The sequence below is a fragment of the Candoia aspera genome, chromosome 4 (genome assembly GCF_035149785.1).
Source record: "Candoia aspera isolate rCanAsp1 chromosome 4, rCanAsp1.hap2, whole genome shotgun sequence".
NCBI classification, from domain to species: domain Eukaryota; kingdom Metazoa; phylum Chordata; class Lepidosauria; order Squamata; family Boidae; genus Candoia; species Candoia aspera.
The window spans coordinates 65,263,345-65,279,106 of record NC_086156.1 but is presented as its reverse complement, the minus strand read 5'-3'; the positions used below and the strand labels follow the sequence as shown (position 1 = coordinate 65,279,106).

The window sequence follows — 15,762 nt, the reverse complement described above, 5'->3', positions numbered from 1 at the left end:
AGTCAGTCCTTCCTTGCTGTGTGACTTTCACCCAGTCACTCTCTCTCAGCTCTGGGAAGAGGGTAATGGCAAACCACTTAAGAAAATGTTGCCAAGAAAACTGCACAGACTTTCCTAGGCATTACCAGGAATTGAGACTGCCTTGAAGAAACCTTCCTCCAAAAATTTTACCAGTTTCCCTTCTGGAAAGTACTTTGTGATTGGCCATATATATCACAAGATATGTTTTGTGAACTCGCAATCCACAATACGTAGAAGTTGTTCTATAAGAGTGACCATAACATGGTTTCAAACTTCAAAATTTGACAATTCTGACAAGAGTTCCTTCTGTCTTCCTGACAGATACATAAGTGTATAACTAAATTTCTACTGTAGTTATTTCTGTTTGCTTTCAGCATAACCTGTTTATTGAGATACTTGCATTTTCTCCTTTTTCTACCTTTCTTTACCTGTCTTCTCATCTGCCTTTTCTATCCAGTGGGGTCTCAGAAATACAGAAGGTTAAACATGCTTCACAGAATTCTGATACTTCAACCATCTCAGGTGTTATTTCTCAGGATGAAAGACTTCCCAGGAACTGTAGAACAAATATTTCCAGGAGCTCATCACCCCTTGTGACTGATTTAGTTGCTTCACACCCTTTTTCTCATCATTCATCACTCTCCTCATCCGTCTTCAACAGCTCTTCCCAAAATTCATCATGTGTTACTCCAAAGGCATCTCCAAATGTTGAGAAATTACCTTATGTACCATATAGCCCCTTTCACCTCTTCTCGTATGATGTTGAAGAGCTTCAAACAGCAATGAAAGAAAAGGAAGCAGACGAGTTCAGAGAAAACAGGTAGCACTTCTCAGCGGTTTCAAGGATGTCTTTTAAAAAGATAATTAGATTGCCGCAGTTAAAAAATGTGATAGCCAACTCATCATTTTGGGGGTCTTTGGAATTCTTTCATTCCTTTGCAGAGTTTATCTCCAAGCTATAAACAGAATTTATTGTAAAAAAAAATGTGTGACAAAATCCAAATTAAATCATTCCATAATGTAGTTACCTTATTCGAAGTTCACATTTTTAATTTCACTGTTGTACACTGTAATACAGAGCTGTAGACTCCCAGCACTTACAGGCCCTATCCTAGTTGTTAGTAATTTAGTTACACACTGGACATCATCGTGGAAGTTTGCCTAAAATCATGCAAACTCACCAACTCTTAAGAGATTTAAATTATCTTCCCTGAAATTACACCTTGTATGATTCTGGCATATATTATATTCAGTGTGCTGCCAAGCATTCTTCTATTTATATACCAGGGAACTATGGTATTAGATAGTATTCGAACACTTAATATGTAGATTTTAGGCCAGCTTCTATTTCTATCAGTCAAAGTGATGCATATTCACTAGTAGCAGACAGGTAAGTATGATCAGAACCATCATAATCTCATAGTAAGATTCATTTCTAAATTTGAAAATCATATTCATGGACTTCTATAAGATTGATAGCATAAGGATAATAATGCCTAAAATTTAGCAAGAATTTTCCAACTGTTGTTGCAATAGTAGTACAGTGTGGTTTGTCCAGTCACATAGGACTTTTTTTTCTTCTTTTTTTCAGTGTAAACCACCCAGAGTCATTCTGGAGCTGGGCAGCTTCTAATCTAAATAATAATAATAATAATAATAATAATAAATATAGTGTTGTAAAATGTGCTTTGTTATATGCAGGTGATACTGTTCCTTCACATACTAGATTGAATTTGAAACGCCAACCTATAAAATGCCAACTTGAGGCACTAGTCAAGTATTGCCAAGATAATCAATTACAAATTAACTATGATAAAACTAAAATGTTGGTTTATGAGAAAGAATTCAAAAATTATAGCTGGAAAATTCAAGATCATATGATAAAACAAGTTGAGAATTTTAGTTATCTGGGCATTTTATTTAGCCATTCCAGGACAGCAATTTTTTTCTGTAATTATATCTTCAGATAGGACTCTCTCTTGGCAACTTACCCAGAACTTGATGGACTCTTTCAAAAGTCAGTGTCTTAAATTAGAGTCGCTTTAGGTGAGACAGGTGGCTATATAAATTTGTTTAATAAACAAAAATTAGTTTAGCCAAAGAAATTAAATTCTCACCTTGAACTTTTGGAAATTTTCTTAAATGATTTTTAAAATCTGTTCTGTTCATAGCTTCAGGTTGGGTATAGGTTTTTGTTAATGCCCTTTTGAGAACAGAACCTCTTTACTGATTTTTCTATACTATAAAGCCTCATTATATTTTGTGAGTAAGGACATCCATCTTATTTTTCTATCTCTTTCTTTTGTAGTGGCTTTAAAGCTTCAATCATAGCAGCAATTGTAATTTCTGATGGGTCAAGCTTCAATTCAGAAGCTATAAGGGTTCCTTTCTCATTTGTTCTCTGCTTTCACCATATTTAGGAGATCATCTTCACTATTTAAGCTTGAAATTTGCACATTTGGTTTCTTCTGCTTCTCTAAAGATGTTTTCACTTTGGAGAATATCCCTTAAAAATTAGTTATAAGCATGTCATTTTATTTAGTTTTCCTAAGGGTATTGTGCACTTAAGCCCTTAAAGATAATGGGCATCCACTTAATTTCATTTAGTTGCCAAGCCACACCCCATCAGGTTTATTTTTGTTGGCTGGAGGACACATTTTATTTTGCTTTGATTAAACAGCATATCCAATAGAATTGTTGCAGATGCCTAACATTTTTTCAACTAATTATACGGACTGGAAGTTTATAAATCATAAAACTTCATCCAAAGACAAACTTACACATTTCTTAGTAAAAAAGAACATCTTTCCTAATAGACTGCTTTCCTAAAGACTGCTGTAATCTAAACAGACTATGGGTAGTCCTCAGATTATGACAGCAATTGGGACCGGGATTGCCGTCGCTAAGCAATACAGCCATAAAGTGCAGTCACATGACCGCATCACTTAGCAATGACAATCCTGGCAGTCTGGTTGCTGTCGTAACCCCAAGATGTGTGGGTCGTTAAACAGGAAGGGGTAGGAATCCCAAGTAAGGAGTGCAGTGGTGCCGTGGGGGGGAGGCAGGGGGAGGTCTTAGGAGGCATTGTACAGTGAGCACAAGAAGTCCAGGAGGAGGATGGCACTAGTGCAGGAAGGCCAGGGGGACTTAACAAAGCAACTTGTGACCTTCCCTGCCGGCTTCCCCATTGACTTTGGTTGTGAGAAGCCAGCAGGGATGGTCACAAATGGCGATATCTCTGGGATCTTGGGAAAGCAGCATATGGTGCCTGGATCCAGCACATTAAAGAAATTACGCAGATTTGGCCAATAGCAAAGACAGAGGAGGTCTGAGAAGGACTGTTATGGATATTATACACAGCCTGATTATACTGTAGTTGATCCCCAAGCTCACATACAGAAATATTTAGATGCTTTAGAATAGAAGTTTCAGAATGTGGATAGAGTTGGCATTTCTTTGTAGACAGAAGAAGAGAAGCTGTTTGTGTGCACTGAGCAGACATAACTATATAGAATTTTTCCCCAAATTGGTACACTCCAGATATACTTCCAATACATCTGGAATGAACTACATTAGGAAAGGATGTGCTACAGGATAAAGATAGGGTTACCAATTACAGAAGAAGCTTTGTAAGATAAAAGTTTGTTAATAAATATATGCAAATGGTGGTAAAAAGGCTTTCAGGAAATATGCAGAGGCAGAAACTTCTGTGTCTTCTTCTCCAGTGGCTACTTCAGTAACCAGTGGAAAAGAACCCCATTCTTATTGATGAACTAGTAACTACAGTCTCTCCTCATTTAGTGACCACAATTCATTCCATTGAAATGGTTACTAAGCAAACCACATGACAGAGAGTGACAGTGAAGATTACTGGTTGCTGCCATCTCATTTAGATAAAAGTTCTCTCATGCAGCAGTGTCAGCATTACTCTCATTCCAGCATGTGTTGTTGTCAGGTGCAAAAATGTGGTCATAAGTGCATGCATTGAATGGAAAATTATTTTTTTACTACCATTTACTACTGTTCATTACCATAATTTGTGAACAGTCACTAACTGAGGTATATTCCAAGATATACAAACAACAGTTTAGGGGAATTGAAAGCATTAAGTAGTACAGAGCCCATTCTGTCTGCTACACCTGGGAGGAAGAATACATTTTCAGTTATAAGTGCAGAAACAGTGGACACATATTCCTCAGGTGCTAACAAAAATGTGAGTTCACCACCAAGCAGAAAGAAAGAACCATCTCATTCTTTATCCTAGCCTTATAGATGATTGTTAGGACTATGTTCAGAATCTGGGTAAAAAACTGAAGACAAAGCATGAAGAGTTGTACTTGATGAAGGAGTAAAAGTCACCGTCCTTTTCAAACTTCTTCGTGAAACAATAACCCATCTTTTGCTAATTCCTCCCTGGACAAGTGTTGATTTGTGGAGCCCCAGTGAGTCAGACTATTCCATCTAGGCCAATGTGTAGCTGGAGTTCTTAAGAAAACTGCTGAGTTTAGAAGGGGGCTTCATACAATGGCCTTACTCTACCACAGTCCCAAAGATTTCTATCAGTTGTGATTTTCAGAACCCAACTTACCAATTTTTATATATAAACTTTATTAAAATTCTACTCATAAAATAATCGTAAAAACACAGTACATAATCATATACTGTATAAAAACATAAACCTGCAAATACAAAACTAAGCATCTAATTTAAAAAACACATGGTCCACTTCTGCCCTTCACATTCCTCATGGATCCATTAACCATTTCTTTTATACCATTATAATCACTATTTAATTTTTATGTTATCTCACCTAATTTAATCTATAAAACTCTTTATCATCAAACTATTTTTCTCTACTTTTATAATATAATCCACAAACAGACTCCAGTCTTTAATAAAATCCTCTGTAGATTTCTCTCTCATTACCAGCTTACAGTTTTAAAGGGCTGATTACTTACTACATCAAGAAAACTGTGAACCAATTCTTGGAGATCTTAAGAAATTCATTCACAACCATTGGAGAATTGCATTATGTAAGAAAAGGCCATTTTGGTAAGACAAGAGATTCTAGATTCTAGGTTGACCACTATATTGAGGATACTGGATACTGTCTAAACTTACGGAAATCTCAAGGGCAGGTTCCCTAAGGTTGCCATCAAAATCGTCGGTGTGAACGATCATGACACTTTGAGAGACTAAACTAAGAATTAGCTGGCATTTACTTATTTGGAACAAAATGCATTGGAAACAGAAAGAAACCCACAGTCCAAACTTTGAAGAGTTATTACCTAACATTTCCTTTTTCATGAAAGGATTCCTATGCAAATGACAAGCATGATATATCATTAGTCCCATAACAGATCCATCTCTATTTAATTAATCACGCACAGGACTTTATGGATAGCCACACCTAAATTAAAGTTTGTCAAAAGTATATCTTTGAAGAATGCTGTTTGATGATTAGATTAGCTACAGACCATGCCCTTAAATTTTGATTGACTGATTGATTATGTGCCATCAGGTTAGTGTCAACTCTTTGCGATCATATAAATAGATTTTCTCCATTACTATCTATCCCAAACAGTTCCTTCAAGTCTTCCAACAGTACACCCATCCCCACTGTAACTGAGTCCATCCACTTTGCTGCTGGTCATCCTCTTCTTTTTTGTTCCACCTTTCCCAGCATCAGAGCCTTCTCCAGAGAGCTAGGTCTTCATATAATGCATTCAAATAAATTTCTATTAGTGTTGATATATTTCTAGTTGCTTAGCCTTACAGTTGCATTAGTAATCCTAAATTTTAATTATTCTTCCACAGCAGGGTAGACTGTTCATGCTGGGATGGTTGTAGATTGTTGTCCTCTTATGCTGATCAGTGATCAAAAATGCCAGCCTGTAGCCAGGGCAGCCAAAGGAGAAAAGGGTCACAGCTGGGAGACCAGCTAAGAACAGCGCTAACTAACCCAGATAATGAATACAGGTGTGGGCAATTCAGGCCTGTCTGTAAAAGTAAGGGGAGAAGAGGAAAAGAAGCACACACAAACTCTAGATACAAGGATAGTAAATCCAAAGAAACTTACAGGAATATCATTAGTTTAAAATGTATAGTAAAGAGCTTAAGGCAGCACACCCAAACGAATATATGCATGGAGATACATCTTACAGGAAAGATCTAGTATTAAGATAAAAACATTTTTCTTTTGAAATTGGTCTGTGAAGATGGGAAGAATTTTCATAAGATTTTACTAGATACTATAGATATAGTACTTTTTGTAGAAATACACAACTATGAAACCAGTGATTAACCTAAAAAGGCAATGCCAGTTCATAGCACGGCACTCCAAAAAGAAAGGGGAAGAGTGTTTCAAGTAAACTGCTGGAAACTCCAAGGATACTTTTCAATCTATTTTCTGCCTGAACTATGTTGGCCTTTTTCCCAACAAATAGAAGGGAATTTTGAAAGCCGGCTGGGTGACCTTGGGCCAGTCACTCTGTCTCAGCCCAACTCACCTCACAGGGTTGCTGTTGAGGGGAACATAGGAGGAGGAAGGAGTATTTGGTATGTTCACTGCCTTGACTTATTTATAAAAATAATAAAGGCTGGATATAAAATAAATTAATTAAATTTTAAAGAAAGATCCAGAGAGGCACATTTCATGGGGGCAAAAATGTTTGTAAAACATACTCCCCTTTTTTCATCTTACCATTTCTTTAGTCCTTTTACTTTAGATAAGATAGAATTAAAAGTGCACTCACTATTTACTCAGTTGTTTGCTAGAACATCAGTGTCCAACTATGGTAGCCATTGAGTTGAAAGACACTAGGATTGCTGGTAAGCATTTGACACTTGTTTTTAATATTTTATAATATTCAATTATTTAAATGTTTGATTATATTATTTAAGCTTGTGCTTAAATAAGATCTATTCCCTGTTGCTCGGTAGAGGCAGATGGGAACTAATGGTTGAAACTGCACAGAGGTAGATTTGGATTGGGTATTAGGTAGACTTTTCCGATGGTAAAGGGAGTGGGTTGTATTATAAAGTAGTGTTTTCCTCTTACTGGAGGTCTTCAATCAGGCTGGATAGCCATCTATCCAAAATGCTTTAGCAGATCCTGCACTGAGCAAAAGGCAGAATTACATAGGTCTAAGGTCTCTTCCAACTTTATATATTTATTTATTTAGTCAGTCAGTCAGTCAAATATATCACCACCCATCTCCCCCGCAAGGAGGGACTCTGGGTGGTTTACAGTAAAAAACAACCACAATGTAATAAATAGTATACAATAATATAAATAAACTACAAAATATAAAATATAAATATACTAAAATGTAATAGAATCCAGATGGCAAAGTTCTCTCTCAATCTGTAAGCAAAACAGGGCAATTCTAGGGAGCTAGCCATCCCCAAGAGTTGCTGTTCTATGATTGTATTATTCTGGAACAGTCTAGTAATTGACTATACACTGAATGGGTTTGACAATAAAGCTGTATTCAGATATACTGTGGTGCTTAAAAGTTTGTGACCCTTTTGAATTTTCAATATTACTGCGTAAGTATGACCTAAAATGTGATATGTATTCCACATAAGTCCTAAAGAGAACCCAATTAAATGAGTCAAAAACCTTATACTTGTTCATTTATTTATTGAGGAAAATAATCCAGGTCATATTTATGCAGAAATATTGAAAATTCAAAAGGATTCACAAACTTTTAAACACCACTATAGATGGACAGCTTATACAAAACGAGTAACAGCTGAACATGTCCATTCTCACCTCTTCTGTCATGAGTAAGGATGGCGAGCAGGGGGCTCTCACCCAGACTGTCAAGCGCATGCGTAGCACTGAGGAACTGTTCAGCCATTCAAAGAGACACAGATCGGGACCGCCTTAACCTTTGGGGTTTATATGGCTGGGTTTTCCCACGCTTTCTCAGTTTGTTAGGATTCTTGTTAAGTACTACTAATAAATATTAGAGACCAAGTCCTCGCCTCAGTGTGTTTCCTGGTAATCAGGACATCTTCTGGGACTTGGCCAAGGCCAATGTCATTGTATTGAGTCCCCAGTGGATAATGATTGAAGGAATACTTTAGAACTCAAAAAAAAAATCTCACTTTTAACTGTCCTTTATAGTATAAATGTTACCAGTTATCATATGGTGTCTTGTTCTGCATGATGATATTTGACTCATGGTGCAAAATACTGATCTTTTCTCTCAATATCATCACTGCTTGTAAGTGACAAAACAATGATATAGATGTCTGAAGATAAGCTTTTAAGTCTCATGCACTAGATAATTGGTAACTTCTGTCAAATTGCTGGCCCACAACTATAGAGGAGTTAATTACATTTGGAAATATAATGAAAGATTACATTGTTCACACATTGGAGGGAATATTAAAGGAATGGGAATGTTAATTTTCTACTAGATTAGTGAAGTAATGTGTAATGACTTAATTGAATAAATTAACTTTTCTTACTTTACTTTAGATTTTAAGAAAACTGACTTAAGTCCAATTAAAAGATATGCATCCTTTAATTGCTCATTCATCTTTTAGTTAGAGCTAGGAAAGCATTATTGTATAAATAAGAAAGGACATTATACTATTTAGGCATACAATATCTGTTGAAAGAATAGTTTATAGTATACATGATTTAATTAACAAAATTTCTTTAACTAAGAAAAAATAAATAGGGCAATGATTTATTTTTAACACAGTGAATATTTCTTTTCACGTATAGGACATCTTTGGGTGGCCTCCTTACCTCATCATATAGGCAACACCAAGAGTCCTTGGCAGCAGAAAGAGAAAGGAGACGTCAGGAGAGAGAGGAGAGGCTGCAAAGAATAGAACGTGAAGAGAGAAATAAATTCAAGTAAGCAAGAATTATTTAATGGTTTGTTACCTTAATGAATATGGTAGATTTAAAAAATATTTGCTGCTGCTGCTGCTGCTGCTCACATCTCCGCATTAATTTGTATTTTTCCATCTAAGAAAACTGGGAACTGTGGCATAGAGACTCAAGATTAGATTTTATAGCCAGACAGGGCAGCCTGAGGTGTGTGTGTGTGAGAGAACTAGACATTTACTCATGTATTTTAACTTGTAAATCCTTTGTTCTGAAGTTCAGTATCCCTGACTATTGTGGTGCTTAGTTGTTTTGCCCAGGAGGCAGCATGTCATGGAGGAGAGCACAAATGTATCTTCCAAACTACAAATTGTTCTGTTTATAGAGGACTTGAGGCAGCAGATCATTGCTTGGAATGTTGCTTATTTTGCTGTAGAACTGTGACTGATTGATTCCAGCAGTTTCAAAAGACAGGGGGTTCCCACATAGAGAGAGACATCCTCAGTTGTAAAATACCATTTAATCTTATTCCTTACTCAGGAAAACAGTATGACAGCCCCATCTAAGCTCCCAAGGTTGAGAGATTTAGAATGGTATAGTCTCTACCCACTTACCCTTGGTACCTGAAATAATTTGGGGAAAAAATAATTATATATTCTGGCATACTTTCCTTGCTTAGCTGACTTGCCTCAGGGGAGAAAGCCTGGGCTGGTGCCATGCAGTTTCTTTTTCCCATGTCTTTCAAATCCACACAGAGTCCTATATCTGTGTTTTTGCCTTCACATTCATCTTACCCAAAACAGTATAAGTTGAACTCAAGGGGAAAAAAATCTGATAAAAATTGCTAAAAATATAGTTAAACAGGAGTACCCTTTCCTTGCTTAAGAAATACATCCAAACTTCATCCTTCTCAGTGTGGAAGAAAACCTAATTCTCTGGGTAGAAGAATCTTTCTGTTTGGAGAGACAATCAATACAGTTTGAAGATCATAAGAACAAGGCTTTAGCATGAATGGTTTCATTTGACTCCCCCCTCCCCAACAAGGATTTCAGATATATTTGATATAATGTCACGTAATAACAAAATTGAATATTATTAACTACAGACAACTTTTACCTTTCATAAGAAAAGCTGTGGGTACTCCACTCCCAGTCAAATTCATTGTGATTTTAAACACAATTTTGAATTGCATACTTGTAGCGGGCTCTTAAACCCTTTCTCCCAACTTACCTTCATACTAAAAGGGGATGCTCACATTTAAGAAAACAAAAGCCTTCAGGGTGAAATTCATTAAGGTCTGGTCAGTTTCAGGCAGCTGCTGGATCAGGCCAGATGTTTCTGATCAACTAATTAAGGTTACAGGGCTGAGCTTGTTAACTTGTGGTTAGCACTTTCTGGGAATGCACTGTGCTGTGGATAAAAGCAGCTCAGGAAGAGATAGCTTGTTTAAGCAATCTCTCCACCCAGTGAGGGGGCAAAAAAAAGGAAAAAGGCACAGGACACTGTAGGAGAGAACTTGAGCTGAATGAGATGGCAGCAACCAATGATCTTATCAGCATCTCTCTCACTTGCTCTCTATCAGTCGCATGTTCACTTAGCGACCATTTCACTTAATGACCAAGCCATTGGAACAGAACACAGTCACTAAACGAGACGGTATACTCCAGTCATTATATATTTTATTATAGAAATTCATCAAAGCTTACCCATTAGCTATTTTTGCTTCATTTGCTGTTCCTTTTTTTCTGGTTTCTGTTTCTTTTGTTGCTTAATTTACTGTTCTTTCCTGTTTTTATTTTACCTGTAACTTTGTGCATATCTCTTTTTTAGTCGAAATTATCTAGATAAAAGAGAAGAGCTAAGACAAGCAAGAGAAGAGAGGTTTGTACTTAGTCCCTGTTTTTGGCTGCTTTGTATTTCTTATATCCATTATTAAGAGGTGCATGGTTCTGTAAACATACTTCTGACTACAGCAAACTTGCAAAAAAGGACATAATGCAGACATGCATACAAAACTGTTACATACAGAAGAGTCAAGAAAAGGAATTGATAATTACTGAAAACTTCACAAAAATAATATTTGAACTAGTAGGGTCTTTAGCATCTGTTCATCCTCACTGCCATATTTTGTTATACAAGTGATGGAAGCAGTGTTGCCCCTAAAAATGTCTATTCATTTATCTTCTCAACCCTGGGTGTGCAACTTCTATCAGCTCAAGGGCCATTGCATACCATGGTGAAGGCCATATTCCAGAAGTAGGCACAGCCAACTTCCACAGTGGATTGGATCACTTTTATTTTTTTTTAATTCTATTATCATCATCATCATCTTACTTCCTTCATAAACCTGCATATCTTCTCTCTATATACTGCAGTTATGCTTTCTATTATTCTTTTTTTTTCAAAGAAAAAGAAAAAACAGTTGACCATCACTAGCTAGTTCACAGGTTCACTGGATACAGTGCCAGATGGCATATTTTGTGCTCCTGTTTTAAGCAGAGTTGGCTTACAATCTGAAAGGAGTTAAGAGATAGAGTATATTTCTAAGGGCAAACCAGATTCAAAATATTTGAGGAACATTTTCATGATAGAAAATAAATCCAATTTATTTGCTCAAATATATGTTAAAATATTCTACAGTATTACATGATGCAATGCAATATAATGTCTTTAAGAATAATATAAATAAAATTGTTCTAAGAATTAAGAGTATTCAGTTTTGAAGACTAGCCATTCTGCCAGTATGTCTCTAAGGCTCTTTTCAGTAGAAGTATACATTTCTGGAAGACCAGTAGACCTGCTTTTATACCTCTGAAGCATCACTTTAAGCTTTTGAAACATCAGTGTTTCAAAAGACTGCTGACTTATCTATACAAAAACGGGGATTGCTGGTTGCTTTAAGCAGAAAGAGACAGATTGCTGGTTGTGCCTCAAATGAGTATATTCCAAATGTGCTGGTCCTGATGAGAATGGGTTTCGCATGGCTTTATTACTTCTTGGTAGAAAGAGTGGCTAACAGTTCAGTGTAGCACAGGAGGCACGCAGGATGAAGTGGGAGTGGATTCTGTCACTATATCTCTAAGCTCCCTCCCTCTCCACCCTGCATTCTCCTCTGCCCCATCACACTGCATTCCATGTTGTTTGTTTTGACATGGGAATGCCTGTCTTCCAGAAAACTTTCAGAATATATAACCTGGCTGACAGGTCAGTGGGAGGGTCAGAAAATGATATGGAGGCAACTCTTTTAACATGCCTGCAAGCTTGCTCTCATTCCACTGATACCCAGAATATTTTTTTAATTGTCAGCAGACAATTAACTGACAGGATATTGTTTTAACTGACAGCAGAGTGCTGCATTTACTGAGGCACTTTACCCTAGGTGACTAGACACTCAGTTTCAAGCTTATGCTCAAAGTCCCCAACCCCACCCTGCCACATGTCATGAAAGCAGTTGGTGGCAACACTAGGTAGAAAGGGAAAGAAGTTGAGAAATCTACCAGTCTCTACCCTGAAGCTATAAGGACAGGACCACTTTAATCTTAAAGAACACCACTACATTGTTTCTGAGACACCATAAAGTTCAGCAATAGGGACAATACAAATGTATATCAACATCCTTGTCTGTTGACTCAGGGACAGGAGGAATGCACATTAACATGGACATGAGGAAGAGGCCTAAATAGAATTCCCCCCCCCGGGTAATTTGTCCCACAAACAGAATCAGCTGATTTTCTCTCTCTCTCTCTCTCTCTCACTCACTTTCTCTCTCTCACTCACTCACTCACTTTCTCTCTTTCACACACACATATACACACACAGGCAAAGTAGGATGTGAAGTCTCTGTAAAAGAAAAACAACCACCCAGCTCCTCATTCCTCTTCCATGTAGAAAGAGCATTAGCTGACATAATTGGTCAAGTAAAGATTGAAAGCGTAGATTCATATACTAATAATGACGCATTTTTGTTTTATAAGTATGCCAGCAGTAGAATAAATAAGTTATTAAAGAAAACAAAAAACTAGTTAATTTGTACTATAACTAGGAAAAGAAAAAATAATTGCCTATCGTGGATGATTCAGTGACTGCTTCCTCCTAGATAAGCACAGGCTATAAGAGGAATGCAAGGCATTAGTTTCCAAGGAACAAACTCATGAAGTGAATGAATAGGGACAGCAAACAGAAGTTTACCAGGGGAGTTCCACGGGAGTCTTTAAGGGGCAGTCCCTAACCATTTTGTTCTTGAAGACAACAGCATGTACCTTGCTACCATAAGTGTTCACCATACCACTTCAAGTTAATACTAAAAATATTGAAATAACAGAGCCCAGAACTGAGTCTTGCAGCACACCATTCAATAATCTCTCCATTTTGATGAGGACACATTCATGAGTAGGATGAGGATTTCTGTGACAAGTCATATTTTTTCTGGAAACTTTATTTGAATTTATAAGTAAATTAAAACACATTTTAGAGAATCTGGTGGGAATTAGATGCTATTTATTTTGCCTGAAAAGTCATATTTTGACTTTTTAAAGGTGTTATGTCATATTTCTGATTAAGTTTGTAACAAATGTCATATTTTGGTCATTGGCAACCCTCCTGATAAGCCAGCAAGTTCGAGCCAGCAAAGAAAGTGAGAATGTGCCTGTTTTTTTTTTCCTTTTTCTTATTTGCTCCCCAACTCAGGGAGGGGTGTGTGTGTGTATGAGAGAGAGAGAGACAGAAAGAGAGAGAGACAGAGGTGGGAACTGTCATGAGTACTGATGGTGAGCAGGAGGGGGCCACTATCCAGGGGCGAAAACACATGCATAGTTTAGAGAGCTTGAGCTGTCATTCAAAGAGATACAGCACAGACCCGTCTTGACTTTTGGAGGTTTATCTGTCTGGGTTTTCCCACGCTTCTTCAGTTTGGTAAGATTTTCTGTCTACTATAGCAATAATAAAGCACTAGAGACTTCTTCCTCGTCTCGGTGTGGTTCTTGCTTAGTCAGGACATCAATCCTATCAAACTCCAACTCCCATTGAAAGAGGGAGGAAAGAAAAGAAATTTGGGGGGGGGGGCAATATGTCTTTGGAATACCGGGAACTACGACAAGCTATAGAACAATTGGCAGCAGCCTTGCAGCAACACCAGCAGCAAGTAGATCTCCAGGTCAACACATTACAAGCAGCTATGCTCCAACAGTTACAAAAACCAGTTCCGATCATCCCACAGCCGGTGCCAGCAGCAGCAGCTCCACCAGTAGTCTTGAGATCCCAGGGCAGCTTACTGGAGAAGTTTGGGGCAGAAGCCAGACAGTTGAGAACCTTTCTTACCCAGTGCACAATGTTTTTTGACAGCAGACTGGCAGAGTTCCCAACAAACCGAACCAGAGTCACCTTTATTTTAAGTCTGCTAAAGGGTCCAGAAGCCAAATGGGCTATTCCCATGGTAGAGAACAACGACCCAATTCTCGATAACTACCAGAATTTTCGGGCAAGGTTCGGAGCACACTTTGACGACCCGATCATAGAGGTCACAGCCAGGAAACTCGGAAGCTCAAGCAAGGCAACAAGAGAGTGGGAATTTACATTGCTGATTTCAAGCTGTTAGCAGGGGATCTGGACTGGAATGAGAGTGCTTTGAAAGACCAGTTCAAACAGGCTGGATGAGATAAAAAACGAATTGATGCGCCAGGGAACACCAGCTACTTCAGAAGATTTATATCAGTTGTCTGTGGTCATAGATGTCAGACTAGAAGAGCTCATGCAGCTGCAGCCAGGGAGAGGCAGGGGCGTCAGATCGCTTCCAGGATTTCCAGCTCTCTCTGCAGCATCTCTCTACTCAGGACCAGAGGAGCTAATGCAGATTGGGGCGAGCAGGAGGCTTCTGAGGCTGAGAGACAGAGAAGGAGAGAGCGAGCCCTCTATGTCTACTGCGGAGGCCTGGGGCATATGGTGAGAGCTTGCCCAGCGAGAAACCAAGCGAATTCTGTAAGAGCCCCAGGGCAAGCAGCAGAACCAAGAGCCACCTCCACCTCTACTTCCAACCAGGGAAACTCCGTCGGTCTCCCTCCACAGAGCTCAGCAGGGAGACCATCAATCAGTTAAGAAGGGCTCATGTCAAGGATTCCAGGCAATCCTTTTTCTACTTACCAGTCATAATGCGTGTAAACCCAGAGCACCATGTCAAGTTAGAGGCTCTTGTTGATTCTGGAGCTGCCACCAATTTTATAGATGTACAGACTGTACAAGACCTCAACATCCCAACCATGGAATTGCCACGTCCCATAGAAGTCAAGACCATTGACAGCCAGCCCCTCAAGGCCAGGCCAATTCGAAGATCCACAGAACCTTTACAGCTAACAACGGGAGACCACACTGAGTGGATCAAACTTTATGATACTGCATCACTTAATGTACCTATAATCCTGGGCACACCTTGGCTGAAGCTCCACAACCCATTGTTGGACTGGGCTACGGGAGCAGTCTCCTTCCCAGCTAAGGAATGCCGGCACCACAAGATTCAAGCCTCCCTTCTCTCTCCAGCAACCAACGCAGTCATCGAAGCGGGGGGGGGTGCAGTTGCCAGCCAAGTATGCAGATTTCGCAGATGTTTTCAGTGAACAAGAGGCCACAGCGCTACTCCCCCATAGGGACTGTGATTGCACTATTGAGTTGATACCAGGAGCCAAGATTCCAGCAAGGAAACAATATCCCATGTCGCCCAAGCAACTAGCCACCTTGAAAGATTATTTGGATACTAATCTCCAAAAGGATTTCATCCGACCTTCTACTTCCCCAGCATCTGCTCCTACATTCTTCATACCAAAGAAGCCTGACCCATTGGCACCGGCAGCTCAGGAGGCACCCTTGAGAGTTGTTCATGATTTCAGCTCCCTCAGTAAAGT

General features: G+C 38.6%; 1 protein-coding gene across 1 annotated transcript in view; it reads left to right on the top strand.

Annotated features, from left to right (window-relative positions):
* The window catches only part of FHOD3 (formin homology 2 domain containing 3), a 311,906-nt gene that overhangs the window by 196,943 nt on the left and 99,201 nt on the right, over nt 1–15,762 (top strand). The window contains exons 12-14 of the mRNA XM_063300332.1: nt 479–841; nt 8,765–8,899; nt 10,703–10,753. Of these exons, the coding sequence (XP_063156402.1) occupies nt 479–841; nt 8,765–8,899; nt 10,703–10,753 (549 nt within the window). The remainder of the gene's footprint in view (nt 1–478; nt 842–8,764; nt 8,900–10,702; nt 10,754–15,762) is intronic.